The 14,672-nt window shown below is 46.7% G+C and overlaps 1 protein-coding gene across 1 annotated transcript in view; it reads left to right on the top strand.

Annotated features, from left to right (window-relative positions):
- LOC144766690 (regulator of G-protein signaling 9-binding protein-like) overlaps positions 1-14,672 on the top strand; it is a 48,701-nt gene that overhangs the window by 14,827 nt on the left and 19,202 nt on the right. Inside the window, exon 2 of the mRNA XM_078650459.1 lies at positions 2,349-2,743. Coding sequence (XP_078506585.1) covers positions 2,539-2,743 — 205 coding nt within the window. The 5' untranslated portion in view covers positions 2,349-2,538. The remainder of the gene's footprint in view (positions 1-2,348; positions 2,744-14,672) is intronic.

Here is a 14,672-nt window from a genome sequence, read left to right as displayed (position 1 = left end):
TGGGGAGTTTAGGGGTGGTGAGAAGTTTTAGGGGTTATGGATAGGTGGTGTTCAGAGGTGGTGAGGGCTTTTTTAGGATTCAGGGAAGAGTGGAGTTTAGGGGTGGTAGGGGATTTCAAGGGATCAGTGATGGCGGGTTTAGGCGCAGAAAGGAGCTTTTAGGGTTCAGGAAGGGGTGCAGTTTAGTGATAGTGAGGTGGTTTTAGGTTAAGAGATGGGTTGAGTGTATGAGTAAAAGGGGCTTTACATGGTAGGGGAGGAAAAAAAGTCAGATACCGAATGCGTGGGAAGATGGCCAAAGGAGCTCCATACTGCGCATATGGGGAGCTGGAGGAGTTAGACCCCTAGGCCATGGGAAAGTAGGAGGGGTCATATACTGGGGACATAAGAGGCTGAGTTCTACACTGAGGACATGTGAGAGCAGGAGAAAGAGTCAGGTACAGATTGTAGAAGGGTGGGAGCACTGAGGACGTGAGACTGAGCTCGTAGGAGGGTGGGAGAATGAGTTCTATACTGAAGACATGGGAGAGCAAGATACAGAGATAGGCACTGAGTAGATGGGAAGGCGGGAGAGGGAGTAGCATACTTGGGAGATGGTAGGTCAGGAAATTGAGAGATGGCGGGAGAGGCAGTGCAATACTCAGGCATGGGAGAGGATGAGAATGTGTTAGGCAGTGAGTAAGTAGGAGGGTGGGAGTGGAAGTCAGATACCAATACTCAGGACATGGTAGAGCAGGAGGTAGACCCTGAGTACGTAGCTGGTGGGAGAATGAGTTCCACATTGAAGACATGGGAGGGTGAAAAAGTACCTAACTGAGGACCTTGAATGAACGAGGAAAGATGACACGTTTCATAATTAGTCATTATAGGGAAGCTGTCATTGAGGCATGTTGGTGTTGACGGCCCAGTACTCAAGTTACGGGGCTATGGGGTGGGTTGAGATACTGGAAGAGATGTTTTGTAGCATGGTGGGACAGCAGTAGCATGTCAGACACAAATGGCGAGGGATGTTAGGGGAAGAGACGTACTTACGACATGGAGCAGGGCGAGAGACATTAGACACTTGGGACATGAGACGGTTTGGGGTGGCGCTGCTTCCTTCGGTCATGGGAGAGAGCGAATCTGAACTACTTGGACGACTGTTGGGATAAAAAAAAAAGCAGACATCTGACGAACATCGCGCCAGCACACCAGAGATATTGGCTCTGACTGTCTTCCATATGTGCAGTGTCGGCTTCTGTTGCACCTGTCAGTATGCCAGATGTTGGACACATTAGCGAGTGTGCACGGCACAAGTCACAGCCCTGCAGGTTCTTCCTCTCAGCTCCCTGTGGCCTGTGCTGCCACCGCGCACACCTGGCCTCCTCCCATGGGGTCTCCTCGGGGGAGCCCCAGCTCTTCCGACTTCCTTTCGTCAGCTAATGAGCAGCATATGAACTCAGAACGTCACGCGCCAAACAGCAGCGCGCGCAGGGAACACTGGGCGCGGCGAGCACACGCGCCAAACAGCACCGCGCGCAGGGAACCCTGAGTGTGGCGAGCACACGCGTCAAACTGCAGCGCGCGGAGGGAAAGAACCCTGCGCGTGGCCAGCAGACTGCTCACGGCAGACATTCTGCCACTGGCACAACACCGACAATAAATACAGTCTACGCTCACATCATAAACTGCAGCGTTTGACCAGGCCGGTGGTAATTCACAGACTCTGCCTCATCTCTACGGTGGATGAACCAAAGCGAATTTGCGAATTTCCGTGGCCAATGCTGCTACACAGCGAGGTCAGCAGCCATTTTTTGGCTCTAAAGTTTCAGTGGGAGGGGTATTAAATGTTTTAAAACTGCACATTATACTGAAATATCTGTAGTTGATAAAAAAAAATAGTTCCAATAAAGTATGAAGGGCTTACTGAGTGAAGCTGAGAGTCACTGAGATATGCGTGAAGTAGTGTGAGAATCACTGAGACTGCAAGACACTACAAAGTACATGGTCATATGTTGACCTACATGGTGTGTCTTGATCAGATTTAGGAAAGACCTCACTGAACTGGATTCTCCAATGCTTTTCATAAAGTAAAATATATTTCCCAGTATCAGTAGGAAGGATGTGAGACAACTCTAAGTGCAAGCAAGGACACACAGGAAAGACAATAGAGCCAGAATTAGGAATGACACATCTTCCCTGGCACCATGCACAGAGGTGAGGTAGTTCTTGGAAGGATATTAGGAACTGAGATAAAGGCAAGAGGTGATGACTCTCCTTATGCGAGGGAATGCGATAAAGCAGCTCTTGTCTAGTGTTACAATGCATTATTGTGAAGCATTAACCTTCTACGTGTTCTTTCCTTTCAGGTGGCGTCTATTTTCCCTGCGCAAGCATCAAGAATTAAGAAGTGAAACACCCGGACTGGAAGACTTCTCTTGCAGACAACCATGCTTTCAAGCAGTCTGAGCAGGGCTTAAAGTTCAGGGGTCATAGTTGTTTAACTAAGCTCTACTGCATACATCACCTCCATCTACCAATCAGTGCTGGGTATTGCCAATGCTGGGGTCACGTGGCCAATCAGTGGAGGAGTCCAAGAATAGTCAGGATGTTGTGGATGAATGCATGAAGACGTATGCCACACTGAACAAGGTGACCGCCTATTACAGGCAGCTTGTGCTGTGTGTCGGTGGAACTTCAGACACCGTCAGGCTCAGGGAAGACTTGGAGGACAACAGGAAACGTGTCCATGAGCTAAGCACAGGTAAGGGATCCGGAAGAGTATGGTTGCCACCTGGCCCATTTCCTACCCACCTTCCCAATATTGTAATGTCCCGGCCGGAACAAACATTAATAAAATTAACTAAAACTGGTATTTACGCCCCCCTAACTAGTACATACTTTAAACAGTAAATGCTGGGCATCGCACCTTCTTGTGTTGAACGATTGGCTATGTGGGGGTGGCAAGACCCCGCATTTTGTCTCAAAGTGACCCTCATGGGACAAAGTACTATGCTAGGAAGACTATATGGGTTCCCCCTCCCCCAAACTCTGCCCAAAGTCAGGGCCGGCGCTAAGCATGGGCAATGTGTGCTGCCGCCCAGTGCACTGAGCTTAGGTTGAAAGGGCACTTCTTCTGTGTGAAATGCCACACTATCAGTCAGCACACCTGCTCCTCCAATGCCCCCTCCCCAATTCGATTACATCACAAATGTATTTTTCAAGGGAGTTGTCTTGACAACAGGGCTGGACTTGCCCTAGTGGGCACCTGACTATTCCCCAGTGGGCCGCAGGGGTGGCTGGTTTTGGACCCCTGGGGGTCCGTTTTCATTACCGGGGACCAGTTTTGCAGCATAGCTGCAATATCGCCCCTTGTAACAAAAGCAGCAGAGGTGAGACAGGAGTGGTACTTCCAACTAGTATCCCCCCTCCACGGGCTTGCCATTGCCAAGCTGTTTGCCAGGGCTGGTTTTGTTTCCCAGTCTGGCTGAGCTTGACATCCCTCATCCAAGGGGATGGTGGCATTCCTGGGGGTGCAGGGAAAATAAAACAGTTGGTGGGGAAGTGGGCAGCAGTAAAGCCAACAATTGTGTTGGCTCACAGCGTCAGAAGGACGACGTCAGGCACAAGGCAGCACCTCACTTAAAAACCTGCACTGAAGCCTTGCCTGCCTTTCCTGTTTAGTGTTGCCAGGCAACAAAAAGGCTCCTTTGTTCCAAGGACCAGCCGGACATTATCAGGCGAGGGTAGGAGGATTGGGGGAGGAGGGAGCAGCCAGAAAAGACAGACATGGCAGGGCAGGGTTTAGAAAACTTCGGTCACCTGGGCCTTGAAGTGCTGCATCAGGCTGCAAGGTCCAGGTTTTGGACCCCCTTCCCCATTATCCAGTGCTGTGTGGCCCAGAGCTGCAGCCCCCCTCTCCTTGGCTTCAGTGCTGTGAAGCCCAGGGGATAAAACTCCTGGGCCTTGCAAGACATGGGGTAGTTAAATGGAAGTGGGGAACCGGGTACAGGTCCTGGCATCCGCTCTAAATCCTGTGATTCTGGGCAACTCATTAAACCTCCCATGCCTAAAAATAACCCTGACCTTTCGTACTGGGATTGGTACTTCCATAAAGCACTCCAAAGACATTGGCTGAGTTTGTGCTATATAAAAGTGCAAACCAAGAAACCACAAACGCCATATCAAGTCACCTCACATCCTGGCACTATCCATCATGCATGATTCATGAACCCTATGCTGAATAGATGGGTGGACGGGTGGGTGGATGGAAGAGTGAAAGGGATGATGGATGGAGTGAAGGTGTGGATGGAGTGAAAGGGTGGATGGATTAGTGAAATAATGGAAGAGTGGATGGATGGTTGAGTAACAGGGTGGATGTACTGATGGATGAGTGAAAGTATGGATGGAGTGAAAGGGTGGATGGACTGATGAGTTAAAGGATAGGTAAATGTGTGAAGGCATGGATGAGGGAAAGGATGGGTGTAAGGGTGGATGAGTGAAAGAATAGATAGACGAGTTAAAGTGTAAATGGATGCACAAATGAGTGTATGGATTGGTTGATGGATGAGTAAGTGAAAGGATGGGTGAAAGGGTAAATGGATGGATGAGGGAAAGGATGGAGAGAAAGTGTGGCTGAATGGATGAGCAATAAGATGGATGGATGATCGAAAGGATGGGTGGATGGTGAGTGAAAGGGTGAATGGAGGGATGTATGAGTGAAATGATAAATAGATAGGTTTGGATATGGATGAGAACACAGATGGTCAGACATACAGAATGAATGGTGAAAGACTAAATGATGGATGAAAGAATGAATGGATAACAATGCAAATGGAAATAGGTGGCTATCACGAGGTGGATGAAAGGACAAATGGATAGATGCTTAGATGGAAGAGACAAGAGAGCTCTTCTGAGGAGAGTTGCAATGAGTTGATTGGTGCCATAAAAGTTTTGGTTCAAAGTGGGGGGTATTTTAATTAAAATTTCTGGCTATCTGTTGCCTATGTATGACATTTCTGTATTTGCCATGTGTTTACTTATGGCATATCTGCATCATATGTTGAGTGCCACCCAACTGCTACTTGAATGTTACGCTAGTAATTGTAAATTGTACCATGTTTTTTTAAGTGTAAGGTTCTAAGAAGAGCCCTGTAGTGCCATGAGCTGTGCTTGAGGTGTATATTGTGCTTGTAGTAATAGGCAAGGTGCCCAAAATAAACTGTGTAATACTGTTTTCTCTGCGCCTTCTACAAGTTTGCTGCAGAGAAAACACATTTGTGACCCCTGCCAGCCAGTGCTGGCCTCCTATTATGGCAAAACCTATTGCAGCTCTGTGCAATGCCCCCAAAAACAAATTCTGAATCCCTAATTTAAGTCTTCACGTTGTGGCAGAATGCATTCCATTTTTAAACCCAAAGTTTCAGTAGTTTTCTTTGAATGCTCAAAGGCAAATGATTTGGTGTGCAATCCCGGTATCGCACTCCGTCCATGCGCACAGATTAGAATATATGTCGAAAAAGCTGGAACCTCGTCAGGTATTCAAGACCCGGGATGCACTACCATAGCAACATTTCAATGTGCTGAAACAGTCTTAACTCAACTTTAGCCAGTTTATCCATGTTTAATCCACCTTTATTCATCTTTTCTTTCAAGTATCAACTTTAGGTCAACGGAAAGCCAATCAAGGCTTTTCTGTCAACAGCACATGGCGGTTCACCATTCTCCATTAGCCAACGTAGCAAAAATATACCCAATTAATTTCGGGTCACTGCCCTTCGGCAGGGGTAACTACTGTACAAAAATACCTAAATCAGAATAAACATTCATTTGCAATTGATTCAATTATGTTTGTTATATTACCTCATGACAAAAAACCCATGGCTTTTTACCTATTTTAAGTACTACTTGTTGATACACTTATAATGTGCCCCCTATAATGGGTCCTACAGAGCTGTCCCCCCCCCTTTGTTCACCACAGCAAGAGCTCTTTAGTAACATCCCCTCAACAATGCAATGCAAGAACTTCTTAATGACTCCAAGAGTATATAAGACCAATTCTCTGGGGATGAGTAAGGCGTCAGCTTCCAGTTTCTAGTTAAGAAGCTGAACTGTTCGGCAGTAGTCATGAGGTGAAACCTAATTGCTGATATTATCTCTCAGTCCACATGGTACAAAGGCCTAAATTCTCATTTCATAGCAGCAGCAGGAATAAACAGTACTGGTACAGCAAACAAACACACTTGGGTGAATACAGTCACACTAAAGCTGTCAACCCCCTGATCATCACAAATGGCTTCGCTAAAAAACGGTAACTCTCACTAGCACAGACTTCCACCAGAGGAGGGCTCAAGTTGCTTTTCTAAATCACGTTAGTAGCTCTGCTGTTATTTTTTTAATTCGTACTTGCGTTTATATTTTTCCGTCATAATTGCAGCAGTACAAGATCCAAATGAGAGGAATAAGTTTGGAAACTGGGAAAATTCACATTTTAAACAGCCTTTTCAGCACAGGGGTGATTTTACCCTTCTTTGATGCCGCCTCACATGGAGGCATGGTGTTTGTCTGAAATACATTTATTTGAACCCAACTTGATTTTACTATATCCGGTTACATACTCTTTACCATAGTGATGCCATTCAAAAAATATTCCGCATTGCTCTGGACCTTTTATCATGCACTAAATTGGAACCAATCAGCAAACATTGAGTAAGGAAGTCCATCTTTGTGAGACCTGTGCCTAGCTTTTCAATGTGACTAATGTAATCTACTGAATACAACTTTAAAATAGACACACTTATTTATCTTTTTATCCATGTTACTGATATGCACAGATAAGGTCCCTTGACGATACCAAAGAAGATTACAAGTCCCATGATGTCACTTTCTGTGCGGTCACATGAAAAATGAGAGGGGCCTCACATCTTCCCTTTCACCTAGGGCCCCAAAAATCCTAGGATCACCCCTGCTCAAAGTAACTAGAATAATTTTCCCGACCTGGCATTCACTCCGAGATAGAATGGATGGCACCAAAGGATCACCCCCGAGACATCTCTGTGGCACCTCCGCTAGCTGGAACACTGTGCCCACCTGACAGAGTGCAGAAAGTGGGACCTCATTGAGCTAGCACAAGTGGGGGACTTTTGACTGGGCAATCCCTATCAGGGTGAACCAGAAAACTGCCTAAATTAACCTGTGCTTAACCCTCTGGGAGTTAAGCAGTCAGGCTTAACTTAAAGGCAATATGTAAAGTATTTACGCAGCGAACAAACAAAAGGTAAAATACAAGAAAAATCCCACACCAATTTAGAAAAAGTAGAGTACACTTTAATAAATTATTTGACATGTCAATTACAATAATGCAAGCATTAGAACCGGAGTTGTGATTTAAAAAAAGTTTTTAGTAAAAACTAGAGCCAAAAAGATCAAAGCATCAACCGCAGACATCGACTCAAGCAAGTCCAGGTCAAAGTTGACTAAAATGGCTGATTGAGATGGAGTGCGGTTTGGATGCAAAAAGTGGATTGGGCCTGGTCAGTGCTTGTCTTCGGACTTAGAAGAAATTTTGAAGAAAAATGTTCTGGGAAGGTAAAATTCAGTGGGGTAAGGCTGCAGGCAGGTCCAAGGAGGAGGCGTAGTCATCCGGGAGCTGCTGGATGAAGTCACTGTGAAGATTTCTATGTTCGGAGATAGTCACTTTTTTAAAGTCAAAGATTTACAGCAGGATGAGGCAGGAGGTTGCAACCAACGAGAGATCCAGGAGGACAGATACCTCTTTGATGAAAGACTGCTCAACAGGATATGAGGCTGCAGAGAAGAACATAATGGGGGCTACCACGAAGTCAGGCCAGCCAGCGATGTACCATGGGCAGATAGACAAGCAGGTTGGTCCTGGTCTTTTGTCTGTTATCGGTCGTTTTTAGACAACAATTTTATACGTCTCAAGTTTTGTATTTTGGCTATCTGGGCACCTTTAGTATCACCACCAAGAGTCTAGGACTGGAGGGGCACCACATGAAGGGTTAGGACTCATTCAGGCTAGGTATAGGTGTGGGTTCAAGATGGTGGGAGTCTTTTCTGTCCCTAAGGCTCTGAACAGGAGGCCAGCAAACTAGCCATTGCAGTCACCCTTGTTGTTCTGGGTTCAGGTGAAGAAGCAGGCTCAAGAAGCAGGACAGGAACCCGAGGGTTCAAGGCAGGTAACAAAGCAGTCTTTGGAGGACACAGCAGGACACAGCAGCAGACAGCCCTCCAAGAGTCCTTCTGCAGGTCCAGAAAATGAATTGAAGAGTGGACCTAAAGGCCCTATTTTTACACCGGTGCCTTCTCTGTAGTAGGACATGTTTCTAGAGGTTTCTGTTTGAAGTGCTTGGAATTTGCTGACCCCCTTGCCCTGGTTCCAAGCTGGCTAGAGGAAAAAAACAAGTAGTGTTGAGTTCATTTATGTGAAGGCAAAGCACAACCTATTCAGTGGCAAGGGAGGTGCCCAGCTCCGCCCCATCCTGCCAGCAGATGGCCCATTCAGGCACATCCAATACCTTTATTGTGTGACTGAGAGGAACTTACAAAGTCACACTGCCAACCACACCCCGTCATGTGACCTTGGACAGGCTGTAGGCATCAACTGTCAGAGAGCATGAAAATGCCAACTTTCTTTAAAGTGCAAAAAGAACAAATGATGGACGGAATGCTGAACAATGTCAAACACTCACCCCCATCAAAGACCTGGGCATAAATCCATAGTTTTTTTGCTCACCACGGTATTCCAGTTTGGACCAACCATATGCAAATCAGTCTTGACCCTGCTCCCCATGGCAACAGTCCAGAGCCCAAGTGCCAGGTCCTCCCTGGACCGGAAACAAGCATCCTAGAACTGGTTTCGGGGTATCACTTCTCATTAGCCAGGATGGCCTGAATTCAGTGGCATGGTGAGCATAGGACCCACTTCTGGGCCTACCTTTCCCACTTAGAGTGACAAATTAAACAAGCATTTACAATGCAACGGTTTCGCCTTTGGAAATGTTAAAGCTATTTGCAATGTAAATGACAATGCCATTTATTTATCTGTTTTCAAAACCAACACATGAATACAAATGTTGTCATTTACAATGCCAATAGCTCAAACTTTTCCAAAGGCGAAACCGTTGCATTGTAAATGCTTGTTCTTAATCGCTTCAATGCCTTCGGAACCAGAAACAGAAACGAACACCTCTTATTTTGTGCAAACCTTTTATTGTTTCTTTTGCTTTGTGCGCTGTGCCGCCATGAAGCGTTTCGGCCTATGCAGGCCTTGAGCACATGACGCGCCTACAGGACTATATATATGTGGATTTGTGAATATGAATATATATATATATATATATATATATATATATATATATATATATATTCCAAAACAAATTTTCCAATAGCAACGCTCTCAGAAATCCAAACGTCACGCACTAGATCAAAGTCCAAGGGTGTTTATTACACCTACAACATGTTTCGGCTTTGACAAGCCTTGATCACGTCGTTGTTTTGGAATTTGAATTCTGGCGTGCTCCGCCGGAGTGCGCGCCACCTCCCACGGGGCCACAAGCAGTCCAGACGGAGCAACTTTGGTAAATATATATATATATATATATATAGATATATCTCAAGCAAATTTCCCTCCAAAAGAAGAAAGGAGTCTGCACTCACGATATGGCCATGGAAATCCTTTTATTTAAATCAAGTCACCAGCTGTAATTACCCGATGCATTTCGGTCTCATCTGACCTTGTTCACAAGTAACGGCACTCTTATTTAAATGACACCAAAGTTCTATTCCATATTTAATGAGCGCCCCTTTGTGGTTATCCTCGTGGGTTGAAGTGCATGATGGTCTTTGTAGTGTTAAACAGTTTTTCAGCCCCAGTGGGCCACATAAAATACTTTTGAAAGGTAGCGGCCCCAATATCGTTCTATTTCACAGCTCCGTAACATACGGGCTATATAGATCCAAGCCGCGGTGACTCACGGCGGCTCCTCTGCCATGTGTGGCTTCACGACTCTCCTCCAAAAGCGGTCCTCAAAGGTAGTAATGGAGCACTTGCTGGTGGTGCAGAATTGCGGCCGGACCATGCCGCTATACATCAATATATAAAACTATATTCAACAATATAACATTATCAGGTGTCCAACATACCTACCTGTAATGATATCTACTGGATATCTCATACCGCCAGGTGAAAAGATCCATAGGACAGCCCTCACACCTCCATGCAACCACACAAGGTGCATCTCCGATTCTGTCTCTAACAATATCTATAGGGTACCTCTCACATCCCCATGTAACAATATAGACACAGCATCACTTCTACATGTGTCAGAAGGCATCTCTCATTCCTAAATGTAACAACATGGATAGGGTATCTCTCATACCTGTCTGCAATAACATCACCATATATGAATATCAACAGGGAGTTTCTCATACTGGCATGTAACAATGTCGACAGGCCATGTGGCATGCAACAACATGTTTACGACATCTCTCACAGTGGCATGTAAGAATATCAACAAGACATCTCTCATACCCACACGTAACAATATCTACAGGGCATCTGTCGCAACTGCATTCGACGTTAGTAGGAGGGAGGCTCTCATACCAGTTACGTAACAATAACAAAATCGCATCTCTCATACCCATATGCAAGAATATACCCCAGCATCTTTCATACAAATGAAAGGGCATCACTCATACGGCCAAGTAGCAATTTCAATCGGGCGTGTCTAATACACACTTGTAGCAATACCAAAAGTGCATCTCATACTCACACACAACAGCTTCAAAGGGCATCTGTCATATCCGCCTACAACAATAAAGGAAGGGTATGTCGCGTACCTGACATTCGCGGCCAGTGCAGGTAAGAGTGGTGAGGCAGGGCAAAGGGGGGAGTCGACAGACAACAGAATGTGGAAAATAAAATGTAAAAAATAAATAAAACCACTTACTTGGAGTCGGCGATGCGGCCGAGTGGTAAGTAGTTTTATTTCTTTTTTTAATTTCTTTTTTCCTATTCTGTCATCTGTTGACTTCCTCCCCCACCACACCCCACAGCTCTCACCTGCACCCGTCGCGACTGGTACCCGCAAGTAAAAACAGGAACATGGCATCTTTCGTACCAATATGCAAAAGTATCATCAATGCATCTTTCAAGAGGGCATGCAACAATTTCAAAAGGGCACCACTCTTACCCACAAGCATACATTTCAGCAGGGTGTGTCTCAAACCCACATGTAACAATATCACTCAGTCATCTCATCCTCACACACAACAGGGAATCTGGCAGATGCTCATACAACAATACAAGAAGGGCATCTCTCAGACATGCATTCAAACATATTTAGAGGGCATATCTGCTCACACACCATCTTGCATCTCACATTGGCACTCGCAAGAAAATCAGGTCATCTCTCGCCCCTTGCAGAAAACTTACAAGGTCACCTTTCACTCCCATGTCCCTCAGAAATACCCGAAGTAGCTCGGGAAAGGTGACTCACTAACAATTGACATACAACGCTCAGCCCAGAGATATGACCCAACACACACACACGAGAAACATTTAAACCTGCAGTAGCACCAGCCAGCATCAATCATTCTCACTGTAAAGCAGCACTTGTCAGGCTCTAAACGCGTGTCTGGGGGGTGTTTACGATGAAGAGACTGAAGGGCTCCGACATTGGCTGTTTTTGTCTGCCAGAGATAAGAGCCACCCCTCTCAGCAGACAGGATACCGGAGACTCTAGGTAGCGCCTGGCAGGTAGTGCCTCCAGGAAGGAGCCCCAGACGTAGGAAAAAGCCCAAAGGCAAAAAATCTCCAGGTGACAGCAACACATCCGGCGGTGGAGGAGCAGGGCAACGCCATAAACAGGAAGCAAGCTCGCAGGAGAAGAAACTGAAAGAGCAGGAAGCAAAATCTCCAGGAAGAAACGCAGTGGTCTGGACAGGAAACAGCAGGAAAGAAACGCACCGAACACTAGGCAGCGTTGCAACGTGAATGAGGATGGACAGGCTTCAATGTATACTCTTGAAAACTGGAAATTGCATCAAAGCGGGCATGGCCATTTTAGGATGGGATAATCTGGTAGGAGAAGAAAGCAGGGCGGCCAGCTTACATTGGGCTGGATATTTTCTGTGGTGGGAATTGTGGGACCCGGAATTCACCAGGAAATGAGGATGACCTAATGGCTGCCACCCCAGCAAGGCACCCCCAAAAATAAGAATGGTGAGCCAGCCACCTCCAGGTAAGTTTGAGACAGGGAACGTGGCGGCCTGTCGGCCTCTCCTGCCCTAGCTGCACTTACTCCACTGTGCGCCCCATCCACCAGAAGCGGCATCGGGCTGGACACCAGTGGCGCGACAGTACTTTGCAAAAAATACAAGCAGACTATGTATGCAGGACCGGCATCTGACCTGATGCCGGAATTGCCATGGCAACCGCAACTGTTCCAAGTTTCCTACAGAACGAAGCAGCAAAGTGTTGGCTTTTTTCCCCTCCTTTCTGGATTAAACTGCCCTAATGAGGCCTCCTTAAATGCGGTACCTTCTACTCCTGTGGCAGTCCATGCTCTAATGTGGGGTCGGGGTTGCAGGTTGCGTGCATTGGCACTCATCTTTTTGACTCAGGGCCTTATTTTCATCATTAGAAACTGACCCACAGCAAAAGACAAACAAGAAGAGTATATGAAAATGTTCATAAAAGTAGAACATATATCTCTTAATGGGAGCTGCCGTTTTTGACAGTTTCTCCACTGCGGAACCTGTGGAACGGACGGCGGGAGGGGGCGGGAGGGGGCGGGAGTGGACACGGACGGCGGGAGGGGGCGGGAGGGGGCGGGAGTGGACACGGACGGCGGGAGGGGGCGGGAGGGGGCGGGAGTGGACACGGACGGCGGGAGGGGGCGGGAGGGGGCGGGAGTGGACACGGACGGCGGGAGGGGGCGGGAGGGGGCGGGAGTGGACACGGACGGCGGGAGGGGGCGGGAGTGGACACGGACGGCGGGAGGGGGCGGGAGTGGACACGGACGGCGGGAGGGGGCGGGAGAGGACACGGACGGCGGGAGGGGGCGGGAGAGGACACGGACGGCGGGAGGGGGCGGGAGAGGACACGGACGGCGGGAAACGTGTACAGGACAGCGAGGGGGGGCGGAAAGGCACACGGAGGGGGCGGGAATGGACAGACTTTCAGTGAAAGGGGAGGGAACGGGAAAAAACGTAACTCCGCCCTGGGAAAAAATCTCGGGAACGCCCCCGAATCTGGTCCGGCCTTGACGGACAGATCTCTGTTCCAATGGCTAGCCTCCATTTATGGAGCTAGCCAATGGGACAGGGGGGCGTATTCCATTTTCCTTACTGAAATCAAGAGATTTCTCTGGAGGCGGAGCTAAGAGCACACAAGAGGAATTATTCGGCCACTGGAATTATGCAGCACTGTTAGAACAAATTTGGTGGCGCAGAAAAGTTGTGGCAATCAATTTTTGTGGCATTATCCGGCAATTTTAGCAAAAATATAGACACAAGAAATCCCAATGCGATAGCACAAGCCTGTACAACAAAGGTCCAAGAGGATTGGGTGCACACCAAATGTTAAGTATACCAACATAAGCAAAGAATATGTAAATAATATAAATGGACCCCAATTCGTTGTTATTCTGAACATCTGGTCTGGCACTAAGGATCTACACTGGACATAATTGCTGCAGAATACTCAAATTTCTCAATAAAGAAAACCACATACCCCTTTAGCAGGTATAATTTAAAAGCACTGCACAACGTCAATTAATACGTTGGTCTTCCACACACCTCTATCAAAGGTACTTTGTTGGTATAGTGCTTACTAGTACATTAGTAAAGTGTAGCACAGAGAGTGCTACACTCAGCAAAAACCAACCTACATGTACCTGCTCATTGCACTAAAAGGCTCACCCTCTTCTCTGCAGATGGGAACTCTAAAATTCGTATTCAGAAGCAATGTTGTACGGTTTTCCACATTACCTATTTATGCTAGACACCAGAAGGCATCCAGTGTCAAGACAGCAAGAATTACAAAAATGCGACACGCTTAGCGTTCTAACCTTTGAACCCGCCAAAAATAACTGGCTCGTTCAGAATTCTGCATGAAACATTATCATATTAAACCCCAGGTGAACTGTTTTTTAAAGATGCAAAAGAAAAATACTGGTCTGTTGAAATCGGAAGGGTGACACCACTGAACTGCATTTCACGTGCAGCAGTTAGAAACTTCAGATGCTTTGGAGCTAGCAATCATCTTTTAATCAGGAACTAGGCAGCAGATGGCGGATCGCGTGACGACGCAGCAAACAATTATTTGGGCAGCAAGGTATTATTCCAATGACTATGCAAAGAAAAGACACAAGTTGTCTCCAGGCTGCAATTAAGTCTATGTGGGTAACTAGATACTTGAAAAACTCTGGAGCTGCTAGGTACAGAGTCCACTTGTGAGGGACGGTGAATAAATCTGCAGAGTCTGTCCAAACCATGGCGCGTTTGTTCGCCATGCGAGTTGCCGTTAATCAGATTTCCTACTAAAGAGTCTAAATTTACAGTTAACAGCTGGCAGGGTATATGCACATTCGAGGGCTGGCTTCTGTTTCGCTTCACAAGAGAGATCGAGAATAAAACTCTTTACCTCTCTCCTGGTAAGGAACAAGCTC

This window comes from Lissotriton helveticus, chromosome 7 (genome assembly GCF_964261635.1).
Source record: "Lissotriton helveticus chromosome 7, aLisHel1.1, whole genome shotgun sequence".
NCBI classification, from domain to species: Eukaryota; Metazoa; Chordata; class Amphibia; order Caudata; family Salamandridae; genus Lissotriton; species Lissotriton helveticus.
This window is presented reverse-complemented; position numbering and strand designations above follow the sequence as displayed.